The sequence below is a fragment of the Dermochelys coriacea genome, chromosome 13 (genome assembly GCF_009764565.3).
Source record: "Dermochelys coriacea isolate rDerCor1 chromosome 13, rDerCor1.pri.v4, whole genome shotgun sequence".
NCBI lineage: Eukaryota > Metazoa > Chordata > Testudines > Dermochelyidae > Dermochelys > Dermochelys coriacea.
In genome coordinates this window covers 39989598-40016212 of record NC_050080.1, presented here as the reverse complement: position 1 = coordinate 40016212, position 26615 = coordinate 39989598, and the positions used below count along the sequence as shown (strand labels likewise).

The 26615-nt window shown below is 41.6% G+C and overlaps 1 gene segment (V, D, J or C); it reads left to right on the top strand.

Annotated features, from left to right (window-relative positions):
- Positions 1–1159: 1159 nt before the first annotated feature.
- The window catches only part of LOC119842055, a 35962-nt gene continuing 10506 nt past the window's right edge, over positions 1160–26615 (top strand). Inside the window, 1 exon segment of the C gene segment in view lies at positions 1160–1193. Within this exon segment, the coding sequence occupies positions 1175–1193 (19 nt within the window).

Sequence of the window (26615 nt, the reverse complement as noted above, 5' to 3'; positions counted from 1 at the left end):
ATGCTCCTCAATCCCAACCCACAGCTTTCTGCTATCCTAGACCTGGGATTTTCCCCTCTCTCAGCTCTGCCAGTGTCCCTCAATCCTGTTCTTGCAATTCCTAGACAAAAGGATTCTAGTCAGAGCTTTGGGATTTGCTATCATGTCTCTTGCCCATGTCTGGGGAAAGGGGCCAAGAACTTTGCAGGGTTTTTGTAATGGCTGGAAATGCTGTGTGAATACTGATTCGGGGAGTTTCAAGCTCAACTTTGGCTCTGGCACGAAGCTGTCTGTCAGACAGAGTAAGTTGCCTTCCTTTGTATGTAATTTCTTTGTCTTAAAATCCATTTTGGTCTTCAAAGCTTAGTCCTGTTTCTAGGGTCACAAATCCATCTGCCCATGAATCTATCCTTCTATCTATGTACCCATCCATTCTTCCCTCCAGAAGAGAGGGAAAGAAATACAGAGTGAACAAAAGATTTCCAGAAAGGAAGGATAGATAAATAGACTTGTAGATTCCAAGACTAGAAGGGACCGTTGTGATCATTGAGTCTGACCTCCTGTGTAACACAGGCCATTCAACTTCTGCTTTAGGAATTATTGTGGGGCAGTTCTCTGGTCTGTGTTACCCAGCAGGTCAGACTAAATGATCACAGTGGTCCCCTTCTGGTCTTGGAATCTATCTAGATATCCATCCTTCCCTTCAGAGAATCATTTTTTCTTTCTGTTCTGTCTTTCTATATTTCTTTCTCTATATTCTTCTCTCTCTCTCTGTATGTCTCGCTATCCTTCCCTCTAGAAAATCTTTCTCTCTGTTTCTTTCTCTCTCTTTTATACTGTGCCTGTGATGATCGTATCTGACTGTTCAACTCTATTAAGTCTCTTTACTACATTTTTCATTCTTTTAGGACTTTAGGTGAATGTTTACTGACGTTGTAAGGAAAAATAGGAACAGAAGGGTCAGATCAAGAATCCCCTCATCCCAGGTTTCTGTCTCCAATCATTACCAAATGCTTCAGAGAATGGCTGAGGGAACCTCAAGGTGGACAATTATGGAATAACTTGGCCAGGAATAGCTCAAGGAACCCATTTGTAAGTGCCCACCCTTCAGGAAGCTCTGTAGAACTTATTGTAAAGGTGGCAAACACTGTGGGATTATGGGACTAATAACAAATTAATCTTTGGAGCTGGGACCATGGTCATTGTTAAACCAAGTAAGTTTTTTCCTTCTTTAGACTGAGTAGTGGCAAGGGAAAGAAAGACAGTTGATCATTTTGGCAAAATATATCTATACTCAGTAAAGGCCATAGAGCAGAGCCTTTATTCACGTTGATGAGTTATTTTCATGTATAGTAATTGGTCACTAGCATGAGTGAGAAGTTCACAGCCTAGCACTCATATTTTGAGTGTCTTTTTGACTTGTTTCTTGGCTGAATTTGTCTAACTTTGACTCCCAGCAGCTGGATCTTTTTCTACCCTTTCCTATGTGGGCTCTTCCTTACAGCAGACAAAGTTGTAACAAGATGCAGGGGCTGGATGCTGAAGTTAGAAAAACTTTGAAGTGGAAATAAGATGCAGCTCTTTAACAGTGAAGGTGCTTCATTAAGGGAGCAGCTTCCCAAGGCTGTGGTGGATTCTCCATTGCGTGGAGTTTTTAAATCATGACTGGATGTCTTTTTTAAAAAAACACCAGAAGTTATAGGAATGGTTGGGTGAAAGTCTCCAGCCTGTGTTATTCAGGATGTCAGAGTAGCTTACCATAATGGTCCCTTCTGACCTTGAAATCAAGGGATGTGATTTTCAAACCCTCCTGGTGGTCAGATCCCTCAGGTAGCTTTGAAAATCTCATCCTTTGAATCTATGGACATGTTTTGAATCCATGTATCTTTTCCTGTCAGACATAAGAGCAAGGAATTATGCAAGGAATGAACTTCTGCTTTAAAACAAACCAGAAGGGAAAGGTGAAAAGACTGGAAGATGAGTTATTAGTTCGGTGGAGGTGCTCAGAGACTATGGTGATGCAGACAATATGAAAACCTGGACAAACCATTGTCTCCTCAAGAGTCAAAGCAGCAGTTACATTTGTGTTTAAAGTCAAATTTTGCAAATGTTGAAAAAATATCTTGGCATGAAAGCTAGTCAGCTGTGCTAAGATCCAGGGAGGAGTTTGTGGAAGTAATATTAAATCATTTTAATAAGGGACTCCTGAGACTGGACACTGTAAAAGTGCACTGTTTTCAAAGCTGCATAAATTCTTTTTTTTCCCCCACAGATATAGGGAAAAATAAGGTGAAGGAATCACATGAAACTTTTATCACTTGATCCAGGGCTTATATCCTCATAGAATATTTCCTGGAGCTCCCCCGCATGCTCCTCCACCAACATGCTATGAAAACTCAAGGGGGTTAACAATATTTACTGGCACTGTTCTCCAAACAGCTCTGGCTGAATTTAAGCCCTGATTTGATCCCTTTTGTTGAGACCTAGAGCACTGTATGGAAAAGAAGGGTGATAAATGAAACAGGAGAGAGGGAGTCATGGGCAGAAGAAGTGATCAGTGTGGAAGGTTTCAGTAAAGGCCCTAAGCATTGTGTGACTACCAGGTCAAGTGTTGATAAACTGATCTTTGGAGCGGGAACCAAAGTCTTCATCCAGCCAAGTAGGTGGCTTGTCTCCATTTGAAGTCCAACCCTCAGAGATTAAGTAGAATTCAATTTAAAGTTATGGAATCAGATTCCCTAGTGGGTGTAAATTATCCATAGCTCTATTGAAGCCAATTGGCTCAGATCTCCATCTGGTGTAAATCAGGGGACTTCCATTGAAGTCAAGAAAACTGTGAAAATTTCACCAGCTGAAGATCCAACCCTACAGGTTTAAGTAAAGAGCTATGATACTGTGATAATCAAGGCTATAAATATGACTTTGGATCAGGAACTAGACTGACTGTATTGCCAAGTAAGTATATTTGCTACTACTAATAATTTAATGGTGAGTTAGATATATGTATGAGGTGGGATTTTTTTTTTGAAGCTGCTTAATGTATTCTACTGTCTAACTCCCATTCATTTTATCAAGAATTGGGTACCCAGGACACTATGTGGTCTTTGCTTTGAAACTCTCAGTGTCTTAATGTATTGATAATCCTCTGGAACTCATTGTCACAAGATATCACTGACTGCTAGGACACTGCAAAACAACCCAAAGCAGTAGCTATTGCGCCATCCCTCATTGATTTAGGGTGCCTAAATCTCTTACGGCCATTTGAAAATCCCATCCTCAACAAAAATCTTTATCTCTTTGTCATCTGAAAAAAATTGTGTGCAACAAGGGAGTACATTCAAGAGAAATGGGATGAAATAAATATGAGAAAAGCAGGTATATTTCAATGGGATTCAGGGCCTAGGTCCCACTAATGTCACATAAGAAATCTGTAATAGAGTGGGAAATCAAAACCAGGTCTCTCAAATATCACATGAGCACGTTAATCATTGGACCAGCCTTCCTCTTCCTTGGGCACCCAACCCATCAAGAGGAGGGAAGGGAGCAGGAGAGAGAAAGAGCCCAAAAGGGTTCTTGTAAAGGGGATGTGTATTGTGTGGATGGAAGTTTTGGATGGGGGAAGCCAACCTTTGGAAGTTGATGAGTGTTGACTGTAACTCCAAGTAGGTGACTCATCAATTTAATTCAGAAATGACCAAGACATGATTGATGAGTTGGAGTAATCTAAGCTCAGTGTAGAGATGGTCAAAGAGTGTCAAGTATTTTTCACAGGAAATTATGAAAAATGTTCATTTTTTCTAAATTTCTCTCTCCCCAGATACAAAACAAAACCCCCATAAAACCAAAATCCATGAGTCAAAAATTATTTTCAGATTTCTGTAAAATTTTAAAGCTTTTGAAAACCAAAAATTGAACTGTTTTACTGAAAACTCAAAAGTTTATACAAAAAAACCAACCAAACAAAAACAGTTTCTGGGGTTTTTTTTGTCAGACAAACGGAAAATTTCATCCAAAATTCATTTTGGCCATTAAGCCATTTGTCAGCAAAGGGAAGAATGAGTGGATGAAACATAATTGACCAACTCTACCCAAAAAGAAGGGAAAGATCTATATGAAAATGTTTGTCACCTGTAGATTGCTGGGATTTTTATAGTAGTCTAAGGAGTTAGATACACAGCTGTCTTTGAATTTCTCTGGGATCTGGGTTCCATAAATGCCACTGAAAAACCCAGCCTCAGTCCATGGAACCCCTTACTACAAATAGCCATCACTACTATTATTGTTAAGCTACGTAATACTGTGTGATAACAATGCGAGAAAACTCCAGTTTGGGCTGGGGACGAAGTTATCAGTTCAACCAAGTATGTGACTTTTTCTCTGTATACTTTCCTTCCACATTCTCTTTCTCTCTATCATGGTTTTATCCTACTGTCCATCCCGGTGGTATCCAAGCACTTTCCACATATAATTAATATAATTGCGACGCCCATATTGGATTTCATATAAATACATTGGGAGATTCTTTGTTTAAAAGCAGGAATGTTAAGGCACCATTACCAGATTTGAAATATTTTTTCATAACATGTTACCAGTGATTATTGATCAACTTAATTAATTTCTGTTTGCAGAAGTCATGGATTCATAGATTCCAAAGCCAGAAGGGACCATTGTGATCATCTAGTCTGCCCTCCTGGATAACACGGGCCATAAATCTTCCCCAAAATAATTCCTACAGCAGTTCTTTTTAGAAAACCATCCAATCCTGATTTAAAAATTGTCAGTGCTGGAGAATCCACCACAGCTGTTGGTAAACTCTTCCAATGGTTAATTACTCTCACTGTTAAAAAATTATGTCTTGTTTCTAATCTGGGAAAGATGTGTGATAAAATGTGTTTCAGTGATAATTACTTACCGATAATGTAGGAAATAGTATTCCCATTCCATGAATATTTTGAAGAGTTTAATTTTTTTCTCCTTTTCAAATCAGGATGAAAAGTCAAAATCTCAAAAGTATTCATAAACCAAAAAATGGATTTTTTTCCTGGTTTAGCTCACTTAAATATTTGTTTCAGTACTTTCAAAACATTTCATTTCAGCTTTGACCTTCACACCCCTCTTTTTTTAAAGTCTCATGCGCTGAATAAATTAATTTCAGTTTGACCTGGAAAACGGGAATTATTCATTTTGAAAATGTCAAAACAAAATGTTCAGATAATTTTATAACTTTTTCCTCAACGTTTTTTTTTTCAAACCAGGAAATTCATCAAAACCAATCCAGTTTTTTGAACAGTTTTGGTTTCAATGAATTGGCATTTTTTAAACAAAAAAAACAGTTAGTTGAAAAATTCATGACCAGCTCTAATAATGATATAGGATTTACCAGACTGGGTCAGACCGGTGGTCCACACAGCACAATCTCCTATTTTTAGTAATGGCCAGGATCATAGGAACATGAGACGTAGGACTGGAAGGGACCTCCTAGGTTATCAAGTCCAGATACGTAAGAGGAAGGTGCAAGAAATGCTTATGAGCACAAATAGAGTGGGAGCAAAAGCACCCAAATTGCCTTGATTATCAAGAGGACTAGGACGCCCAACTGACCTCTTGTCCCTTTGAGAATCTCTCCTATGTTAATGAATGACATCAGGAGAGGAAGGGCAAAGGAGTTCTTGCAAAGGGAATGAGTATTGTGTGTATGATGGTTCTGGCTGGGGGAAGATGATCTTTGGAGGTGGAACTACAGTTACTGTAACTCCAAGTAGGTATCTCTCTCTTTCAATTCAGAAATGACCAAGAAGCAGTTTAAGAGATACCATAATTAAAACCCAGTCCCAAGGAAAAGATCTTTGTAGAAGTGTTTGGCATCTATACATGGCTGGGCTTCTTCAAATCATCTAAGGGAGTTTGACCCCTAGGTCTCATTAAATTTCAGTGGGATTTGAGTACTGAAACCCCAGCCTGAATCAATGGAGCTTCCAGTTCTTAGTGTGGGGAATGAGCATTGAGTGGGCCAGAGGTCCATATGACAAACAAGTAGCAGCAGCAGCTGGTATTATTGTTAGGCTTCGTAGCACTGGGTGAGTAGCGATGCAAGAAAACTCCAGTTTGGGGTGGGGACAAAGTTATCCATTCAACCAAGTATGTACCTATTTTCCAGTCTGTGTCCATCCATCTATCTCTGTTTCACAAAGTTTCTTAAAATACTGGGCCTAAATCCAGAGTAACATCATTTGTGATAAGAGTTTGAACTGGAGGAAGACCTGAATCAGCACTCTTGGGTCTAGTGGGTTTCTGATGAAGCTCAAAGCACTGTGTGTATAGCGGGACAGCTGGAAAGCTAACCTTTGGGAAAGGAACCAGGTTAACTGTGAACCCCAGGGAGTATTGGTGTTAAAACCAGCCATTCTGCTTTTATAACACAATAGGTGCCAAGGGTTCTTTGGGGATTCTTTAAAACTTGTATATTTGGTCGGTTTTGATTGATCTGAAATATATTTTCACTCCAGTTGTTGCTACCCTAAGTTGACTTACTTATGTGTGTTGAAATTGGGACACGGAATTTCAAAGCAGCATAAGAGAGCTACATGCCCAAATCCCTTTCAAATTCCATAAAGCTGGGCACACAACTCCTTAAGGTCCCTTGAAATATCGGCCTGAAATGTTCAGCTAGTAAAATAACTTTCTGTTCATTCCCCAGAGTTCATGCTCATATATATGGTGACAAGAACTAGCTGGATGGGTGTGTATTGGGATAGATGGATAGATGTATGTACACATGATAATAGGCAGTTGGAATTCCCTTGCTTGCAGCTGGGAAGTAAGAGATGTATTTATATGGGATAGTCTCACAGTGTGTATGATGCAAACAGGTTGTTCTTTGGAAAGGGGATGGTGCTCTCGTTGATTCCCTGTGAGTATCACAGTCTGTTGGGAAGGTAAACAAAGAAACTGTTTTTTTTCATTATTGTAGAGGTGGTGAAGAAAAGAAATAAATTTAAGGGTGAAAATTTCAAAGGCATTGAAGATATTGAGGGCCAGATTTTCAAAGGTGGTTCGGCACCTAAAGCTGCAGATAGGAGCCCAGTTGCATTTTCAGAAGCACCTAACTCCCATTGAAATCAGTCAGTTTTATGAACCCAGATGCTTTTGACAATCCCACTACGGAGTCGAAATGCCTTTAAAAATCTGGAGCTAAGTCTTATTTGAAATGGAATTTAGCCTACTAAGGGTAGTCTACACTGCAAAAAAAGACCCACAGTGGCAAGTTTCAGAGCCAGGGTCACCTGAGTCAGACTTGTGCTATGCAGTGTTTTGGCTTGGGCTTGAGCCTGGTGAGTGGAGGCATCTCCTCACAGCCTGGCCTCCAGCTCTGAGCCCAAATGTCTACACTGCTCCTTTTCATCCCATAGTGCAAGCCTGGCTCAGTAGATCCAGGCTCTGAGACTCACCAACATGTGGTTGACCCTAAGTCACTTAGGCCTTTTTGAAAATGTTACCCTGAGTACTACCTATTCAGTCACTAGAGCCATTAAAAATTCTCCCTGCGTGATAGAAGGAGAGCTATAGACAGCTCAGTCTTCTAACCAGTCAAATGCAACATAGAGGTCAACTCTCCGCTTTACGTTCCAGGGGTGACTGATAAATAATATCCATGAAAGAGCAAAATCTCTCTCTCAGGGAGGACAAAGCTCTGTTGGTTTTTGCTAGGCCATAGATCACTGTGTGAGTACTAATAGGGACAAGCTGATATTTGGCAATTGGACCATTTTAACGGTGAAACCAGTGAGTAGCATGAATGAATTAAGGATTTCCTTTACTAATAATGATCAATGACAAAATTTTAGTGACATTTAGTGACCGTGAATGGTGTTTAGCAAACCTGATTTCAAAGACCAAATTTCCAATAGCAGTGCATCCATTTTTGTGGCATTTTGTATTCCCTGGTAACCATCCAGTGACTTTCAGCTGCCCTAAATGACTAAGTTCCATGGACCAAATGGGGCAATACTGCCCTTAATAAATACTGAGGATCTGGCTCACACAGGGCTAGGTGGGTACTTAGACTCATAGACTTTAAGGTTAGAAGGGACAATCATGATCATCTAGTCTGAGCTCCTGCACATTGTAGGCTAAAGAACCTCTCCCACCCACTCCTGTAATACACCCTTAACCTCTGGCTGAGTTACTGACAGCCTCAAATCATGATTCAAAGATTGATTTGTGTGTGAAATTACCCCTGCCCTTTTAGGACTGATAGTGTAAGTGTAAAATTGTTAAAAAGAAATAATTTCTCCCCATAAAATGGACAGTTAACCAGTTTGAACTCTTGGCATAGATTTCATTGAGCAGGACAGTTATATGGATAATGATGGAGAATTACATTAGCAAAGAGTAAATCTTATCAGTTTGGAAGGGATCTAAACCAGGGTATAAGCCAAACTCTGGGTTCTCCCATGACTGTCCAGTGCAGGGTCACTTTCACTTTCCTCTGGAACAGCCGGTATTGAACGACTAGCAGAGACAGGGTAACAAACTAGATAGAAAGTCCCATGTTCTTATCTTGTAGAATTAGGATTTTCCAAGTTGGGAAGCTGAGACTTGCTTCCACAAAGAAAACAATTCTTCTGACAACTCTAGTATTTCCTGATAAACATATAACACAATTAAATTTAATCTAATTTACAATCTATTTTATTTCCTAAACTCGCAAAGAAATGAGAATGAAGCAAGTAGCAAACCAGGAGCAATCAGGTTAATTATTTCACCATCAGTAAAAAGCTCAGGACTGGAGAAGGGAGAGGCTAGTTTTGTTGGGACGCAGATCACTGTGTGTTTGATGCAAACAAGTGATATTTGGGGTCAGGAACCATTTTAAATGTGGACCTAGTAAGTAACTATGTCAGTCTATCTACCTTCCCTTGTGTCATCTCTTTTATCATGGCTGGTTGGGAAATTTTTGACAAAATGTTTGGGGTTTTTTTGGTTGGAAAAGGTTTATTCATTGAAAAAGTTTCTCAGGTGCAGGATGGAATTTCTGGTCAAAACATCAGAGAGACCCATCCCATAATAGCCAGGTAATTACAACACTCATCTGGCATGCAGGTGACCCAGGTTCTAGATCCTCTTAATGAGGAATAAAAGGGGCTCAAACCTGGGTTTTCCACATTGTATAAAGTGCCCTAAACTCAGGCTATTGGCTATTTCTGGAATGTCTAGCTGTCTCTCTCTTGCTCTAAAAAGAATAACAATAAAAATCTGAGTTTTGTCCAGGCAGGATGGGATAATCTCAAAAATTCTCACAGGTTGGGGAAATCATTTCCCTTCCATCTCTCTCTACACCTTTAGCATGGAGATGCTGAGAAGGCTAAAGGTGAAGTGCAGAATCTGTTGTGGTATATTTCACTGTGTGTATGATACAGGATATAAGGTCCTGTTTGAAAAAGGAACACAACTCTCAGTGATCCCCAGTAAGTATGAACTTTGGTTGGGAAAGGAAAGTCTTCCTCCCATCAGCTGAGGATTTCTGTATTTTTAACTGTCCTGAGAGAGAGAGAAAGAGAGAGAGAGAGAGAGATTTATACCTCTTTCCTAGATGACCGAGTCAAACTTATTTCTTCATATGATATCTATGGTGTAGGTTATTGTCCAGGGCCCAAGGGCCAGATTACAAAGGTATTCAAGCCCTAAAGGTGCACTCAGTGCCTAAGGGAATTTCAAAAATGCCTAAGTATTAAAGTCCATGGGAGTCAGCCACCTCACCTACTATGGCACTTCTGAAAATATCATTAGGCACCAATTTGCACCTTTAGGCACCCAAACAACTTTGAAAATCCAGCCCTAAATGCTAATCACAACAATAAGAGAAGAAACTCAAGGAAAATAGTTAAAACCAAGACTTGTCATGGGGTTGGAAGAAATATCAAGAAGAGAGCTTGCAGGGTGAGCAGAGGGATCTATTTGTGTAGCTAGAAGGGATTTTGATGGGACGTGTAGCATTGTGTGAATACTGCAGGAAACAGGCTCATCTTCGGGAGTGGAACAAGAATATCAGTGGAGCCCAGTAAGTACAGAGGGAAAAGAGTCTTCCATAGGTTAGAGGGATAGATTGACCATAACATACACAGGGAGACAAGGTGGGTGAGCTAATATCTTTTACTAGACCCACTTCTTCAGGTCTGGGGAACTAACTCAACCCCAGACCTGAAGAAGGGCTCTGTGAAAGCTCGAAATCATGCCTCTCCACCCAACAGAAGTGAGTTTGGGAGTGGGGACCAGGCTTCTTGTTAAACCAAGTAAGAGGCATTGCATGTTCTCCCTTTGAATCCTTCATGGCTGTTTTGTAATTGATGGGACAGGTGAATTAGAATGGCAGCGTGCTAATAAATGAGCCTGATTTGGTGTAGCGAAGATGTCCATGCTGTTTGCTTATTGCGATATGAATATCCCTTCCTCCTTCTAGTTCTCACACAGCTGTCCATCACTCTAATATCTGAGGGATCGATATAAGGAGATGATAGATGGATAGACTGGTTTAAAGTTACTCCTGAATTATACTGTGGTGGATGAGGAGGAATTACCCCCATCCATCCAGGATAACATAAACACAGAGATAAACAGAACATCAGTCTGGTTATTAGCATGTTCCAGGATGCTTTCTGTATCTGTAGAGGTCATTTGTGGCTTCACTACATTAAATCCTGACCCTAGCCTGCAGGAAGATGCATACATTGGTAAAGGGATCAGAGGAAGTGGAGGAATGATGTTTCTGTCACAGCATCAACCACTGTGTGAATAATGTAGGCGCTGGGGCCAAACTCACTTTTGGAGATGGGACCAGATTAAGAGTGAACCCAAGTAAGTGAGATATTAAATGTGCTAGTGTGGTCTAGCAGATTGGGGAGCAGTGTCCTATTCAGACACTCAGCATCTGTTCCTCTCTCTGCTCTGGACCTTGGAGGCATAATTTTGCCTCTGTTTCCCATACCGCCCTTCCTATTTTAGACTGCAAGCTCTCTGGGGCAGGGATCTGTCTCTCCACATGGGCTTTGTGTAGCTCCCCAATGCAACGGGGCCCTGATCAATGACCGCTGTGCCCCAGTCCACAGCAATAGGAATGAGGAGTGATAAGAATGTGGCACTGACCTTGGATGGAGGTGCTAGGTGTTACGAGAGGACTACTAGTAAGAGGGAAGATTATGCTAAATCGACAGGTAGGAAGAGTAACTGCTTGACTTGGTCCAAAAGGGGGTTAATATAACTAGGACTAAGGGGGGCACAGGAAAACATTTGGATGAATAAATGATGTGTATTTTATCCAAGAAGTGAAAGGATTGGAATAAGCAGAGTGGAATAGGTGTATATAAGACGGTCTGGGGAAGGTTTTGTTGTGGTGATAACACTCTGAACAATGATGGCTTCAAATTCACCTTCGGGAGTGGGACGAGGCTTTTATTAAACCAAGTAAGATGCATGTGGTTGATTCCTTTTAATTATTCAAGGAGTGACTGGTTTTACATGGAAGAGATGGGCAATTTGAATGGCCAGGTAATAATAAACAAGTTTAATGTGTTATAGTGAACATGTCAGTGAAGAGAACTAGAAGTACGTCTGTCTATCTCTCCGTCTGTCACCACTAATTTGTGATGGGACCAAATGGAAGAATCTAGATAGCTAGATTGATTGCTCTGGGGAGATCTGTGCTTTGGGGTTGTTAAACATTATCCAGTTAGATTATAGCCAAGAGACGTCCACAGATGGGATGAGGCTTCTTAAACTAAGTTGCCCACAAAGTTCTCATTAGGCTCATGTTCCCTGTTCCCTGTTGTATAGTACCTGGAGGTCCAACCACCACCCTTGGGTACCATTTCACAGCTCTCTCTAGATTCTTAACCCTCAACCACCCATGTGACAGCACAGACACACCATTTTGTAGGGCTTTGTACCACAGTGTAAATACTGGCACCACAGGGGAAGCTGGTATTTGGAAGCAGGACCAAACTTCTCGTTACTCCAGGTGAGCTGAATTCCCATTCTCTGTGAGCCTTATTCTAATATCCACTGGCCACAGTTGTAGTGCTCAGATACCACGGTGATGGGCATGACATAAGCACTGAAAGAGAAAAGGACAGAGAAGGAGGAAGACATTGAGTTTCAGGTGCTGGACTGGGACTCAGATGGTCTGGGTTCAATTCCTGGCTTGACTACATGTGAGACCTTGCAATAAATCCCTTAGGCAAGGAGTTTTCCAAAGAGCCTAGGGGAATTATATGCTTGTCTCCCATTGGGCAAGCAAACCCCTTTGAAACTCAACTCCCTTAAATTCTTTGGAATAGCCTAGCCATAATCTCTCGTGCTTCAATTCCTCCTCTGTAAATGGGGACATTACTCCCACTTTTGTGTGTCTTGTTTATAGTTAGACTAAACTCTTCAGGGCAGGGGACTCTTTCATCACCTCGGTGCCTGGGCAGTGACCTGCACTATGCAGCCCTGATCTCAGTTAGGACCTTTATGTTCCACTGTCATATAAACAGTAATACAGTAGGCTTGCACCAGTGTAACTGAGGCCAGAATAACACCCAGGGCATGTCTACATGGCAAGTTAGTGCACAGCAAGCCAGGGTGTAAATCTACTGTACTCCAGCCTGCCACGTACTAACTGTTCAAGGTATCTCCATCCGCACCCTGGCAATAGCAATGCTTTCCAGCCTGACTGGCGGGGTGTGGAGGGTTCATTAATTAATGGTTGTATAGTGCCTTGACAATTTCAAAGGAGCCTGAGGGAGTCGGGCACCCAACTCTGGTCGAATTTCAATGGGATTTTGGCACTCAACACCCTTAGGGTGGCAAACTTGAATGTGGGTCAAATGGTTTTGAATATACCAACATGCCAGTTAGATTTTAAAGATGAAATCTAACAAACTAGATTTGCCAATCTGATAAATAGTATAGCCAATATTCCAATGGACATCTCAGAGGGTTCTTTGAAAATCTCTCTGGAATTACTATAAAATTGTTATTTAATCATTATAGGGGGAGATCAGCAAATACACAAATGGACATTTAGGAACCTAAATCCCACTGGAAAAAAAATCAATGGGAGTTCATCACCTAGCTTCCCTCTGTGCTTTTGAAATTCTTCCCCATGGTTGGCATTAATTTTATTACTGCTGCTAAGTCATGTGAGGAGGATTCCTTGAAGAGAATGGTTGAGATCTTTGTGATTATATCCTTGCTTCTCTAATTGAAGGTGTGATCATGGAAACACCCAATCCATTGTTTTGAAATAAGTGCTAATGAATGGAAGTTGAGGAACAGGTTCTGTGAGCTTAGGTGTGTTTTTGATACAATGCATAGCACAGTGTGAACTATGGGCAGGAGATAAATTCATCTTCGGCAAAGGAACAAAATTATCAGTCAAACCCAGTGAGTATGTAACCCATTGCAAGATAAACAACATCGAGGGATTTCAAGAGGTGATTGAATTATGGAAAAAAATAGTGAAAAATGATTCACTAATTGATGAGTAAATATTGCAAGAATGTATCTGAATATTATTCAGTCATCTCTAGAGATGATAGAAACATTTCTTTGTAAGGGTCTTAACTGAAATTTTATGGGGAAATTAATCAGATAATTTATCCACAAATATTATTTAACCAACACTAAGATGGTATTTTCAGTGGAGTCTAAGGAAGTTAGGTGTGTCAATGGGCTTTGGGTAATGAACGACCTTCGTCTCTATTACCCCAGTCCTCGTTCATATAGACATAAATAACGATGAGGGGAACTATAAGAAAATATAACGTTTTGTGATTCTTGAGTGGGTACTCTGATATTGTGGTGATGGGCACAGAAAGAGAGAGAAAATTTATAAGTACGTTACTGGTGTATCAATATCAAATATGCCTGGAATATTTATCTTACAGCATTCAGAGACAGAAGCACTTTAATTTATGAGGATAGATAGAGATAGATACTCTGAATGGAAGGATTGATACAGGTATTGCAATGGAAAGAAAGAAAGAAAGAAAGAAAGAAGAAAGAAAGAAAGAAGAAAGAAAGAAAGAAAGAAAGAAAGAAGAAAAGAAAGAAAGAAGAAAGAAAGAAAGAAAGAAAGAAAGAAAGAAGTTGATATCTAGGCATGTTTTTGCTGCAGTAATAATTGCTTTTTGCATGCCAGTAGCTTCAAAGTCATGTTTTGGAATGGGATGAGGGTTCTTGTTAAACCAGGAAAGTTGCATGCAATGTTTAAATTTAACAGGGGGAAGTGTCTATATATTTGGCATTGGAGTGATCATGCAACAAATGCTAAATGCTGATATAAATAGGAAAATAAGTGGATATCTCTTGAGTTGCCATCTCTCAAGGTATCCAGAGACGAGACTCTCCAGAGAACCACTGCGGATTCTATAGGTCTTCTCTACTCTCCACTTCAGTGACAACCCACTAGTTTCTTTATCACTTGTGTATTTATAAGTCTCCGAACAGCATCTCTTCACTCACTATCAGTCTGAGATGGGAAAGTTCTATTCCCAGCAATATATTACCCAGGGTTACAATTTCAGCTCCACTGAAGCCAGTGGCCAAAACTTGCATTGACTTCAATGGTCCAGAGTTTCACCCGAGGTTTAACAATCCAATCCCCTGGCCTATAACACAACCCCCAGGTCTTTCTTTGGTCTATGTCCTCGGTGTTGGGGCCCCCTATCTCACTGTCCTAGATTGCTGTCCCTTGAAGACCCATGGGTCTTGACTTAGACACACTATTTTGTAGAGGTCTGTGTCACAGTGTTGATTCTGGGGCAAGGGGGAAACTCGTATTTGGCAGTGGAACTAAACTTCTAATTACCCCAGGTGAGCTGAATTTCTATTCTCTGTGAGTAGCTGGACCTGATGTTAATCTAAGTTACATGAGGTTATACAAATGGGAGTGACATTGATTCCAATAAAAAGAAAAGGAGAACTTGTGACACTTAGAAGCTAACAAATTTATTTGAGCATAAGCTTTCACCAAAGCTTATGCTCAGATAAATTTGTTAGTCTCTAAGGTGCCACAAGTATTCCTTTTATTTTTGCGGATACAGACTAACACGGCTGCTACTCTGAAACCATTGATTCCAATGGATGTACTCCCGATTTGCATTGCGATGAATGGAAAGAGAACCAGTCCCATTGACTCCAGTGAAATTATTCCTGATTTACACGTGGATGAGTGAGGGAAGAATCACTCTGATCTATCTGAGATAATAGAAAATATATATGGGCAGAGAACTAACATGTTCCTATTTATCAGCATATCCTAGAAAGGCTTTTGTGGATCCAAGAGGTCATCTTGCAGAGGCCATAATTGTTCTGCCTTCTATCCTGCACTTAGCACAGAGACCACTGGGTAGATCAGTGAGGAGATGGTGTGGATGCAGGGTGAGGGTTTCTGTCACTCTGTCAACCACTGTGTAAATTATGGAGGAGCAGGGACTGGATTCATCTTTGGGGATGGAACCCAGGTGAGAGTGAAGCCAAGTAAGTGAGATGTGACATGAGAACGTGAAAATGTCTGACAAGCGTGAAGTGGAGCAGAGAGGGGAACAGCTTAGAGTTGTCCAAATTGTATGTAAATAGGGTTAAGGAGGACTAAGAAGGTCAGGGAGTTTGAGGCGGGATTAGGACTAAGCACAACAAAGTTCAATTCCCATATTTACCCTTTTTGGGCAAGTCCCTTAAGCTGGAATTCTCCAAAGAGCCTAAAAGATTTGGGTGCTCAGGTCCTGTTGAAACTCAATAGCAGTTAGGTGTCAAAATCCCAGCTACAATCTCTGTTTCAGTTCCCCAGCTGTAAAATGGGGACATTAATCATTTCCCACACACACACACTTTGGCTTAGATTTTAAAAGCCACCTAGGAGATTTGGACACCCAATTCCTATTAATTTTTAATGGGAACCTGACATCTGACTCCTTCAGGCAGCTTTGAAAACCTCAATAAATTCTCTTAGGTGGGCATGATCTCCGGCTCTGCATATGAGCAGCCCCCAGTTGAATGGGAAAAAAGTATTTCCTTTTATCAGCATTATATTTGCTGCCTTTCAATTTCTTTGAACGTCTCGTTGTTCTTGTACTATAGATTTTCATAGCCGAAGGATATGGATAACACAGGCCATAACATCTCATCCATATACCTCTGCCCTGAGCCCAACAACTAGTGTTTGGGTAAAGCATATCTTCCCGAAAGCCACCTGAAGTCACCACAAAATGGAAGACCCACCATTTTCCATGGTAGCTTGTTCCAGTGTTTAAGAGGCTGGGTAAATAGATGTGCCAGATCTACCATTTCTCTCTCACTCATTCATATTTTATATTCCTGTAGTATGTCTCCTATTATTCTCTTGACTGGCTTTTTCAAAGCTGCCTCAGGGAGTGAGCTGTTCGTCTCCCTTTAATTTAAATGGAAACTTGAATATAATGAGGTGTATATTGGACTTGAACTCAGCTGATGTGGTTTCTATTCACAACTCTTCCAGTAACCTGCTACTTCACTGCCCCCTGCCTCAGTTTCCCCATTTGTAAAATGGGGATAAAGATGCTGACCTCCTTTGAAAAGTGCGGTCAGATCTACTAATGATAAGAAGCAGGTATTGTTATCATTAACGCTCTTCAGCCCCTTTGAAACTCCCAGCCCTCTTCTCTAAAGTATGACGAATTCAATGAGAGGCTAAGTTACAGGAAAAGGTCATATCAAAAGTGTGAAGTGTAAGAAAGACAGATAAAAATATTGGTTTCAGGATTCAAAATGAGCAGTGGGTTCTGAGGAACCACAGGCATGTTTTTGGCAGCACAGTGGGGGCTCTGCCGGAAACAATCTGATTTTTTGGACAGGCACAAAGTTATCAGTTGAAGTCAGTAAGTATAAAACCCCATAACAGACAAAACAATGTCAGGGAGTTAGATGTAGAAACTATTATTCATGATATGAATAAATCATGCACTGATTAATGGGGGGAAATCTCATCTGTTTTAATTGATCATTATTAATCCGGCCACAGTGCCGGGAAACGTCTGTTTGCAGCAATATGCACTGCTAAATGATGGGGAAAGTGTAATTAAATACATTAGTCATAGCTGACAGGTTTAGTCATAGCTATTATTCCACCTGCTCCTGCCGATGTAATGTGAATAATTAGAATGTGGCTGTAAGCTGATATCCAGTGTAGTAGCCATTGAATGGAAATGGGCAGTAAGAGAGAAAGAAAAGACAGACAGACCTATGTGGAGGTTGCCATGGTATTTACTAAGTGATAAATACAGAGAGAGTGAAAGGGTCAGAAAAGCGGCCAAATGAATGGAGAAAAGGAGGACTTGTGGCACCTTAGAGACTAACAAATTTATTTGAGCATAAGCTTTTGTGTAGCTCACGAAAGCTTATGCTCTAATAAATTTGTTAGTCTCTAAGGTGCCACAAGTCCTCCTTTTCTTTTTGCGAATACAGACTAACACGGCTACTACTCTGAAACCTGTCAAATGAAAGGAGAATGAGTGATGGATTGAGGGATAAATAGAGGCACAGACAATGATCGATAGAAAGAGCTGGTGGCCAAAGTGGTAGAAAGAAAGAGATAAGACTTAGTGCTTATGATGCTTGCAAGTGTTTTCAAAGCTCAATGCAAAGAATATGTGGGCCAAATCCTCAGCTGGTGTAAATCAATGTCGCTTCACTTCACTTACTGTCTAGTCCCTTCCCCTCCCTGCCTCTTTATCCCTATTTCACAGAAGGTGATAATGGTATGAATCTCCTTCGCAAAGCATATTGAGATCTACGGATGGAAAGTGTTGTAAGGGGTAATATATGTTATTGGACCAACATCTGCTGGTGAGAGAGACCAGCTTTTGAGCTACACACAGCTCTTCTTCAGGTTCTTGAAAGCTTGTCTCTCCCACCAACAGAAGCTGGTCCAATAAAAGATATTACTTCACCCACCTCATCTTGCCAATATCCTGGGACCAACATGGCTACAACAACACTGTGACTAAAGAGTAGTTATTATTATTAGAGTCCCAGGAACTACACTCATTTACACCAGGTGAAGATCTGTCCCATGTGGAATAAGTGCTGTGAGTCTGATTCTTCTCACACCAGGCATTGGCCAATAATAATTCCACCAATTCCGGTGGAGCACCTCCTGACTTTCCCTTTTCACTGAAGTGGGCGTATCGGACCTTTTGTAATTCAGGGAGGCAGTCAAGGGAGAATGGAGGTTGCATGGGTGTGTGGGGACAATTCTGAGCACGTTTTTGTTGTACCAAAAAACACTGTGTGAACATCAACAGCTACGAACTCATCTTCGGGAAAGGGACCAGGCTTCTTGTCAAACCAAGTGAGAGGCCAGAGTTTTATTCATTTGAGCCATGGCTAGGGCAGCTGGATTCCCAGTGAGTGTTATTAAGGGCAATTTAGGGTGGCAATACACTAGCGAATATATGTTTGATGTTGTAACAGTGAAGAGATCAGTGAAATGTAGCTTGCTGTCTAATTAACATCAATCTTTCATCTTTTTTCCATTGATTTCCATCACCGTAGTATCTGATGGGCATCATTAGAGCAAATGGAGATTAGATAAATAAATAAAGTGGAGCAATTATTTTAAATAACCCAAGTGTCACGAATTCCATCCACTTCCTATGAGATACCATCCACAAACCAAGACTTCCTGTGTATTGCCCAAAATGGTCTCCCACTATGGTTTGCTTCTCCTACACACCATTTTGTAGTGCCTCGTGTCTGGGTGTGAACACGGAGGGTTACAGCAAACTCACATTTGGAGCAGGGACCAAACTTCTGGTATCTCCAGGTATGTTTAATGCCCCAGGGTCTTTTTTAAACTGGTTTGTCAACTTCATTAAGAGTAGAATTATATACAGGTACGTAGGGCAATTCCCCCATTGGTGTAAATCAGGATACATTGACTCTCACTTGAGTATGGAGCTATGTTGATTTACGCTAGACCCAAAGATGCCTGTGTGATGTTCATTGGTGGAGTTGAGAAATTCAGTAATAATTAGAGATAGTCAGAAAATGGAAGGATATTTTTCATGAAAATTTTAAACAAAAACACAGGGGTTTTTTGGTTCTTACTGGAATTTGTATCAGAAAAGGTCAACGTTTTAGTGGAAAACCCTAAACACCCATACTTGCTCTATTGCCAGCACCTGAAAACCAAAAATATTCAGCTGAAAAGTTGCAGGTTTTGCCCAACAATTTTTGATTTTCATGTTCTTTGGGTTTGCCAAAGAAGAGTTTAAAAAAAATTGAAAAGGCAAGGCAAGGCAAGGCAAGGCAAGGCAAGGCAAGGAAAGGAAAGGAAAGGAAAGGAAAGGGGCAGCTTCCATGAATGTTTTCATTCAGTTGAAAACTCAGTTTTCTTTTGAAGGGAAGTTTGGCAGAAATGTTTCCGACCAGCTCTAATAGGGAAATCAATTTTATTTTCATAGCCCTGCACTGATTTTTTTCTAGAAAGTGGTCATTGTCTTGTAGTTAAGGCATTGGCCGGGGACTGAGAATAACTGGGGTTTCTTTCCAATTCTGCCAGTGTCTCCCTGTGTGATCTGGGACAAATCATTCCTGGTGCTTCAGCTCCTCCTCTTCAAATTCATAATATGGTACTTTCATGTCTATTTCCATTGTAGGATCTTTGGGGCAGAGGCTGTCTCTTCTTCAGTTTGTACAGCTCCTACACTGTGCTCCTGGTTTTGGTTTGGACCCGTAGGTGTGTTACAGTAATATTTGTGTGTGTGTGTGTGTGTGTGAGAGATTACACATATATTCTCTTTACGTATAGCTGTAAGTGTATATATACACACATACACATAGCTGGAGCCTGGACATTAGCCGAGTTGCTAAGAGGAACTCCCTGGAGAAAAGCAGGGAAGTGGAGTTTTGGTTGCATCCAAAATCACTGTGTGAACTAGGAGGCTCAGGAACCAGACTCACCTTTGGGAGTGGCACCCAGGTGAAGGTGGAACCCAGTAAGTGAGAAGTAAGATGAGGAATATGGGTTAATATGCAGGGTGCAGACACCAGAGGGGAGTGCTTAGTTTGTTGGAGGGGCTGGAATAATGGGGTGAAATTGAGCAAAAAAGTAAGAAGTCTTGTTAAATGACAAGGGACAGAATAGATGCCCGAGGTGCTCAGATATCATGGGAACAAGGGTCATGTGTGTACTGAGACAGACAGATGGACAGAGATACTGTGGTGAAAGATACCCCAGTTGGAAGGACAGACAGATAATACAGATGAAATAAAGGGCACAGACACTGTGGAAGGACAGATAAAGAGAGAGAGGTGCCCAAATTTACCTGACCTGGGGAATGGGGCTTCCATCCCCTTCCCTTGGTGGGTCATCCCACTGTTCAGTGCCTCCTGTGCGCGGATAGAGCTCCGCACCCAGCCCAGAGAGCTGTCCCCGGCCCCACCATTTTGCAGAGGGTTGTGTCACAGTGAGGACCGGGGGATTCGATAAGCTTCTATTTGGAGCTGGGATTAAACTTGTGGTTTCTCCAGGTACGTTCAGTGTTCCAAGTGACTTTTGTTTTGTTTAATCTGCCTTGGAGTTTTGGGAAGCGCTTTCCCAGTTAGCTGGTTGCGTTTTGGCCCTGCCAGGAGTAAAGGTGTAGGTCAGGGCCAGCCCCGTAGCTGGTATGAATTGGTGTAGCTCCATTGACCCCAAAGGATCTGTGCTGATTGAGGCCTCCTGAGGCTCTGGCCCTACACCACGAGCCATTAGAGGGGTCATGAATGGGCCGGTGGCAGGAGGAAGTGCTAGAAAGTGACTGAGTGCCTTGCCAGACTGGAGCAGACCTGGGGTCTATCTGATAGAGCCCATTGTCATCATGAATGACTATGGATGGAACTATGAACGCACTGTGGATAGTCAGTCTCACTCTTCGCCTGGCCCAGTGACTATCTACTTATGCGAAACCATCTGTTCTACCTTGGAGTTAGCTGTGCTGCTCTGAGTACCTTTCCCAGACCTGAAGAAGAGCTCAGTGTAGCTTGAAACCTTGCCTCGTTCACCAGTGGGAGTTGGGCCAATAAAAGATATTACCTCACCCAGCTTGTGTCGCTATAGGCCAGTGGTTAGGGCGTGGATGTATGAGACCTGCATTCAAGCCCCTGCTCCATTGACTTAACTAACTATAAAAAGTGGAACAGCTTCAACAGGAGAGAATGAGAAGGCCTCGTCCCACTCTATCCCACAGCCCCAGTGGCTACAGCATTCTCCTGCAATGTGAAAGAGCCGGGAACAAATCCTGTCTCCACATCAGACAGGGAAGGGAATTGGACATGGGTCTTCTACATCCTAGGTGATTACCCGAACCACTAGGCTAATATTTATAAGGTAGGTCCCCTCCAGTCTAGGCTAGGCCTGCACCAGAGGCAGGTACCCCTGACAACCAAGTGTAGACGGTACATGTTGGGAGGAGTTAAAATACTGCCATGTGAGACAGGACTCCTGGATTCCATTCCTCCTCCCGTGGCTGACTCACTTTGTAGCTGTGGGCCAGTCATTTCTTCTCTGTGACTCAGTGCCGTCAGGAAAGCTTGTGGAGGCTTCCTGGGCTGTGTGGAGTTTGGAGCAGATCAGCTGCCATTTGGACGAGGGACGTGGCTAAGGGTCAGCTCAGGTGAGCAGGACACGGACAAATCCACAAAAGCAGAATGTGGAGATGCACGACGGAACTGGAACGCAGCACTTCATATTTTGTGGCTGGTTTTCATGAGATAGATAAATATCACCTGGGGATGCACTATTTGCCCTATTAAGTCCTTATAACCCTCCTATGTATTGCTAGAATCTCTCAGGATATCACATACATCCTAGAGTTACAGAAGTCAGGGATGAAAGAGACTGGGCAGGGCTTTCCCCATCCATGTGCCAATGGTCTGTTGTTCCTATAGTATTCACTAGGGACCTTTTACACTCCTTCCCATCACTTCCTTTGGGAAATCATTCCCCAGTCCTCTGACCTGTTTTGTACGACATGGTAACGGGAATGAACTGGGACCTTTGCCTGCATTTTGTAGAGGCTTGTGTCAGTGTGAATAATCAGGGAGTGTGGGCAGTTGTATTTGGAACTGGGACCAAGCTTCTTGTTACCCCCGGTGAGTTTGATTTGCCTAATGCTGCGTCAACAGCAAAGCCAGCCATCCCTTTTAGACAATTATGGTGTACTGAAAAACGGTGCTAAAACTACAAGATTTCCCTTTCATTTCCAAGAGGGCTGCTTGCAGATTAGGGGGCTCAGGGGGAAGTTCATGATCCTCAGCAGTTATTTGGCAAAGAGCCAGCCCAGAGCAAGTTGTTCCTCTCTTCCTTAGGGAGAAGCCTGCTTTGTCTCTTGCTGGGTTTGGTTCTTGATAATGAGAGTTGTGGAGTCTAAGAGATAAAGCAGTGTTACCTTGCAATCTTCCAGAAAGATAAAACTATAAACTACTCTAACTTCTCTGCATGTATGCTGTGAATATAACACCAGCGAGGGGATGGGCCAGGCTTTCATGGCACCCAGGTTGCCTAGACAGCTTTGAGGATGTCAGCCTCAGTAACTTGACCAAGGTCACACAGAGTCTGTGACAGCAAAGCTGGGATCTGAAGGCAGATCTCTTTTGTACCAGCCCAGCCAAAAAGAACAAAAATAAACCAACCAACCAGCCTTTCCCTTTACCTCTTTAGTGGGACCTAGGAATCCCTGGGGATGGAACTAGATACCTCTTTTCCATCTCCAATTCCCATGCAATGGTGACAGCAAAAGGGGTCACATGGAGAAATCCAGTTAGAAGTGGACTTATAGACCTGGTGTCCAAAGTAGGAAATGTTCTGGAAACCCTAACGGAGGGCAGAATCGTGTCAGACATCAGCCCAGTCACAGATGTTCTTGTACAGGCTTCCTGGGTTGTGTGAATTGTGGAGATGGGGGATATAAGCTCATGTTTGGAAAGGGGACCAGGCTGGCGCTCAAGCTGGGTGAGTATAAAATAATGATGAAATGATAAGGGCAGAACAAGAGATTGTGTGATGGCTGCAGAAGACAATGATTCACGTTCCATGGAATAGAGAGAGATACCTAAGTGATCCTGCAGATGGAAAGATAGAAAGATAGACCGAGGGTTAGGAAGAGGTATGCCTGGGGATAGATCAATACAGCAGTGCTGCACAAAGAAAGAAAGAAAGAAAGAAAGAAAGAAAGAAAGAAAGAAAGAAAGAAAGAAAGAAAATATAGTAACGAGGGACTTATAATTAGACAGATGGATCTGAGTAACTAGATGTGTACATGTACAGAAGGCAGGGTACAGATAGATAGGATCTTGAGGCCTGGAGTAGATTCTATTAGGTGGACCCACTTGGGCATGAAAACCCTTGTATTTATTGAGAGGGAGTACAATTTTCAAATGAATGACCTTGGGTCCCATCTTCGAGTGACTCAGGAGGCTAAGGGAGGAAAAAATCCTATGTGACTTAGAAGCCTAAGACCCATTGATTTTCAGCGAAACTTGGGCTCTTAATGGCCAACTTTTCCTAGGTATTTTGGTGACTAAAGATGCAGATAAGAATTCAATGGGAGTTAGGCACCTTACTCAGTTGACACTTTTGTGAAAATTCTGACTAGGGGCCCTATCCGCATCTTTGGGCTTCTAAATACCTTTGAAAATCTGACCATAAGGTATTTAGTGATGAGTGGGATTTTTCAAAAGCACCTAGACACTTAACAACTATTGATGTTAATAGGTGTTAGGTGCCTAGGGACTGTTGAAAATTCCACTCGGTGCCTAAATACCTTTAAATCTGGCTCATGTCACTTCTGAAAATGGGACTTCAGCTCCTAACTCACTCAAGCACTTCTGAAAATTTTATCCAGAATCTTTTCACATGATCATATAATGCCTAGATTTACAAGAGTAAGGGTAGGAAATTACTTTGTAAATCACCCAGTCAAACACCAATCTCTGGGTAAATATTGGATTCTTGACAAGAGATTTCCACCAGGGATTTCTTCAGTTCTTGTAATAAATGACTCGAGTAATGTGATTTTCTCAGTCTAAACAAAATAGTTTTACAAATTTTATGTCACCTGAAAAAAAATCAGACTGAGTTGAGACAGTCACCCTCCCATTTTGTAGAGGCTGGAGTCACAGTGTGAAAACTCAGGGCTATGGAAAAATCATATTTGGAACTGGGACTAAACTTCTTGTTACCCGGAGTAAGTTGATCTCTCGGTGCTGCTTTAAGGACCATTTTAAAGGAGTCTGTGGTACAGCTGGGAATGGAACCAAGATTTCCTGAGTCCCATCCCAAACACAAGACCATCTTTGCCCTTTAATACATTAGCAAGTCGGGTGATGGATCAGCCAAGACCAAGGGTCTGGGCCTAGATGGAACTTTTCCAACTCCAATTCCTATGAAGTTTTGAAATCAAAGAGGGTCCATAATGGACACATTGGAACCTCAGCTGGAAACAGACTTGCAGACTTTGTATCCAAAATAGGAAACATTCCATAAAAGTTTAAGTGCAAGCAGAATATTAGATAAGGTCAGCACCATGAAGAAGGTTCTTGTAAAGGTTTCCTGGGCTGTGTGAGTTATAGAGGAGATAAGCTCACGTTTGGAAAGGGAACCAAGCTGATGGTAAACTCATGTGAGTATGGCACAAGGACAAAAGGAAAAAGGCTTAAGGGAGAGAGGGAACCAGTTCTAATTGAAGTTCAATGGAAGTTGGCTGCCTAACTTTGAAAATATCACTCACAATGCAGAGGATACATGATAGAACTGAAATGCAGCATCTCAGTATTTTGTGGTAGGTTTTCATGGCAAATCAATAGATCTATGAATGGAAAGGGGATGGATAGATACCACATTGATTAGCCATTAACTTTAAAAAATAGTTTTCAAAACCTGGACATTCTGAAAATGTCTGTCAGTTACAAAATGGAATTTGGATAACTCCCATTATGAATCAAAAATGACTAATCAAAATGGGTATATTAAGGCTATATTTATAAATAATGTATACAGGGTCAATAATCGGTTATTCGGTTAATGAGCCTGTCAGAGGCATGATTAGTATGTACTGTGAACAGTTATAACTCATCAGTAGAAAGTGCTAAAGAAAGGTAAAATCCATGGTTATGAGCTAGTTTCTGACTTGTTGGATTCTTTAACAGTCTAAGAACAGTTGATTAACCATTCAATAAATACCTATCAGTTGTTTCTTTAACTTTTATAAACCATATGTAAATGGAACCTGAGTATAACTGGTTGGAATCTAGTCTATTCGGTGTCTATACCCCACTCCTCACCATAGTATCACAGAGGGCTGGTAGGTCATATTTAGCTGAAATCCACTCTAACAATATTTTTCCTTGCCATATACTGTAGGAACCTCACTTAGTATCTATGCGAGCTTGGAAGATGCCCAATTTGATAGTGACAGGCACCAATGCAAAGCCCTGCTGTAGACAGACAGACAGAGGAATGCATGGTTTGCAAATGTACTAGCTGACCCACCAAGGTCTTATAACCCTCACTTATTTTTCTTCATGTCATTCTATAAATTCCAGAATGACAAATGTGAGAGAAGAATAAGGGATTACGGGTCAGCCAATCCATGCCTCCATCTCTTAGCCATCGCTGGGTTTTTCCCACCCATCTGGTTCCCCAGAGATGTGTTAAATTGTTTTGTCCAATGGGATTTCCCAGCTCTTCACTGGTAGAGCATTTCACAAGCTTCTCCACTTTGTATCCAAGATGAGCAGGAGTTGAAAGAGTCACCTCCCATTTTGTAGAGGCTGGTGTCACAGTGTGAGTAATGAGGGGCGAGGAAAACTCATATTTGGAATGGGAACCAAAGTTCTAGTGACTCCAGGTAAGTTTTTATCCCCCCTGCCCCCCCCCCCGAAGGGTTTGAAGTTTTTGTTTAGCTGGATTCGGTTTGTTCTGAAGCGGTTTCCCATGTAGGTTTAAGGCCAGATAAGAATGAAAATTGCTCCCTATGTTATTATTCATCGTGTTTATGACATTAGTGCCTGAGGCCCAGCCCGGAAAGGGGCCCCGTTGCACAAGGTGCTGTACAGACACAGACACTGCCAGTTCCTGCCCCGAAGAGTGGACAATCGAAATAGAGCAGACAGGCCACTGGTGAGGGAAAGAGTCAGAGTGAACAATGGGATGGCAGCACATGGCATGTTAGTGCCATGATTTTTTAACTGAATTTAGTGAGGAGGGAATCAGCTAAACAAAAGGAAAAGGGAAGGGAAGGGGGTGAGGAGGACAGGGCAGGGGAGAAGGAGGTAGGAGGGCAGTGTGAAGTGCTTAACATAATAAATCTTCACAATCCTACCAAAATAGAAGAAAATGGATTTTTTCTCCAAAATGGAAAATGTTCCAAAGTACAAATTTTTGCTATGGGGGAAAAAAAACAACAACAGCCATGTGACAAAAATGTGCAATCAAAGAATTGCTAATGAAAAGCTAAATGACAACTGAAAAACAAGCGTAATGAGAAACAATCATTAACAATTTCAAGGAAATCAAATCCGTTAGGTGGCTTTAAAAATCATAGAATCCTAGGACTGGAAGGGACCTCGAGAGGTCA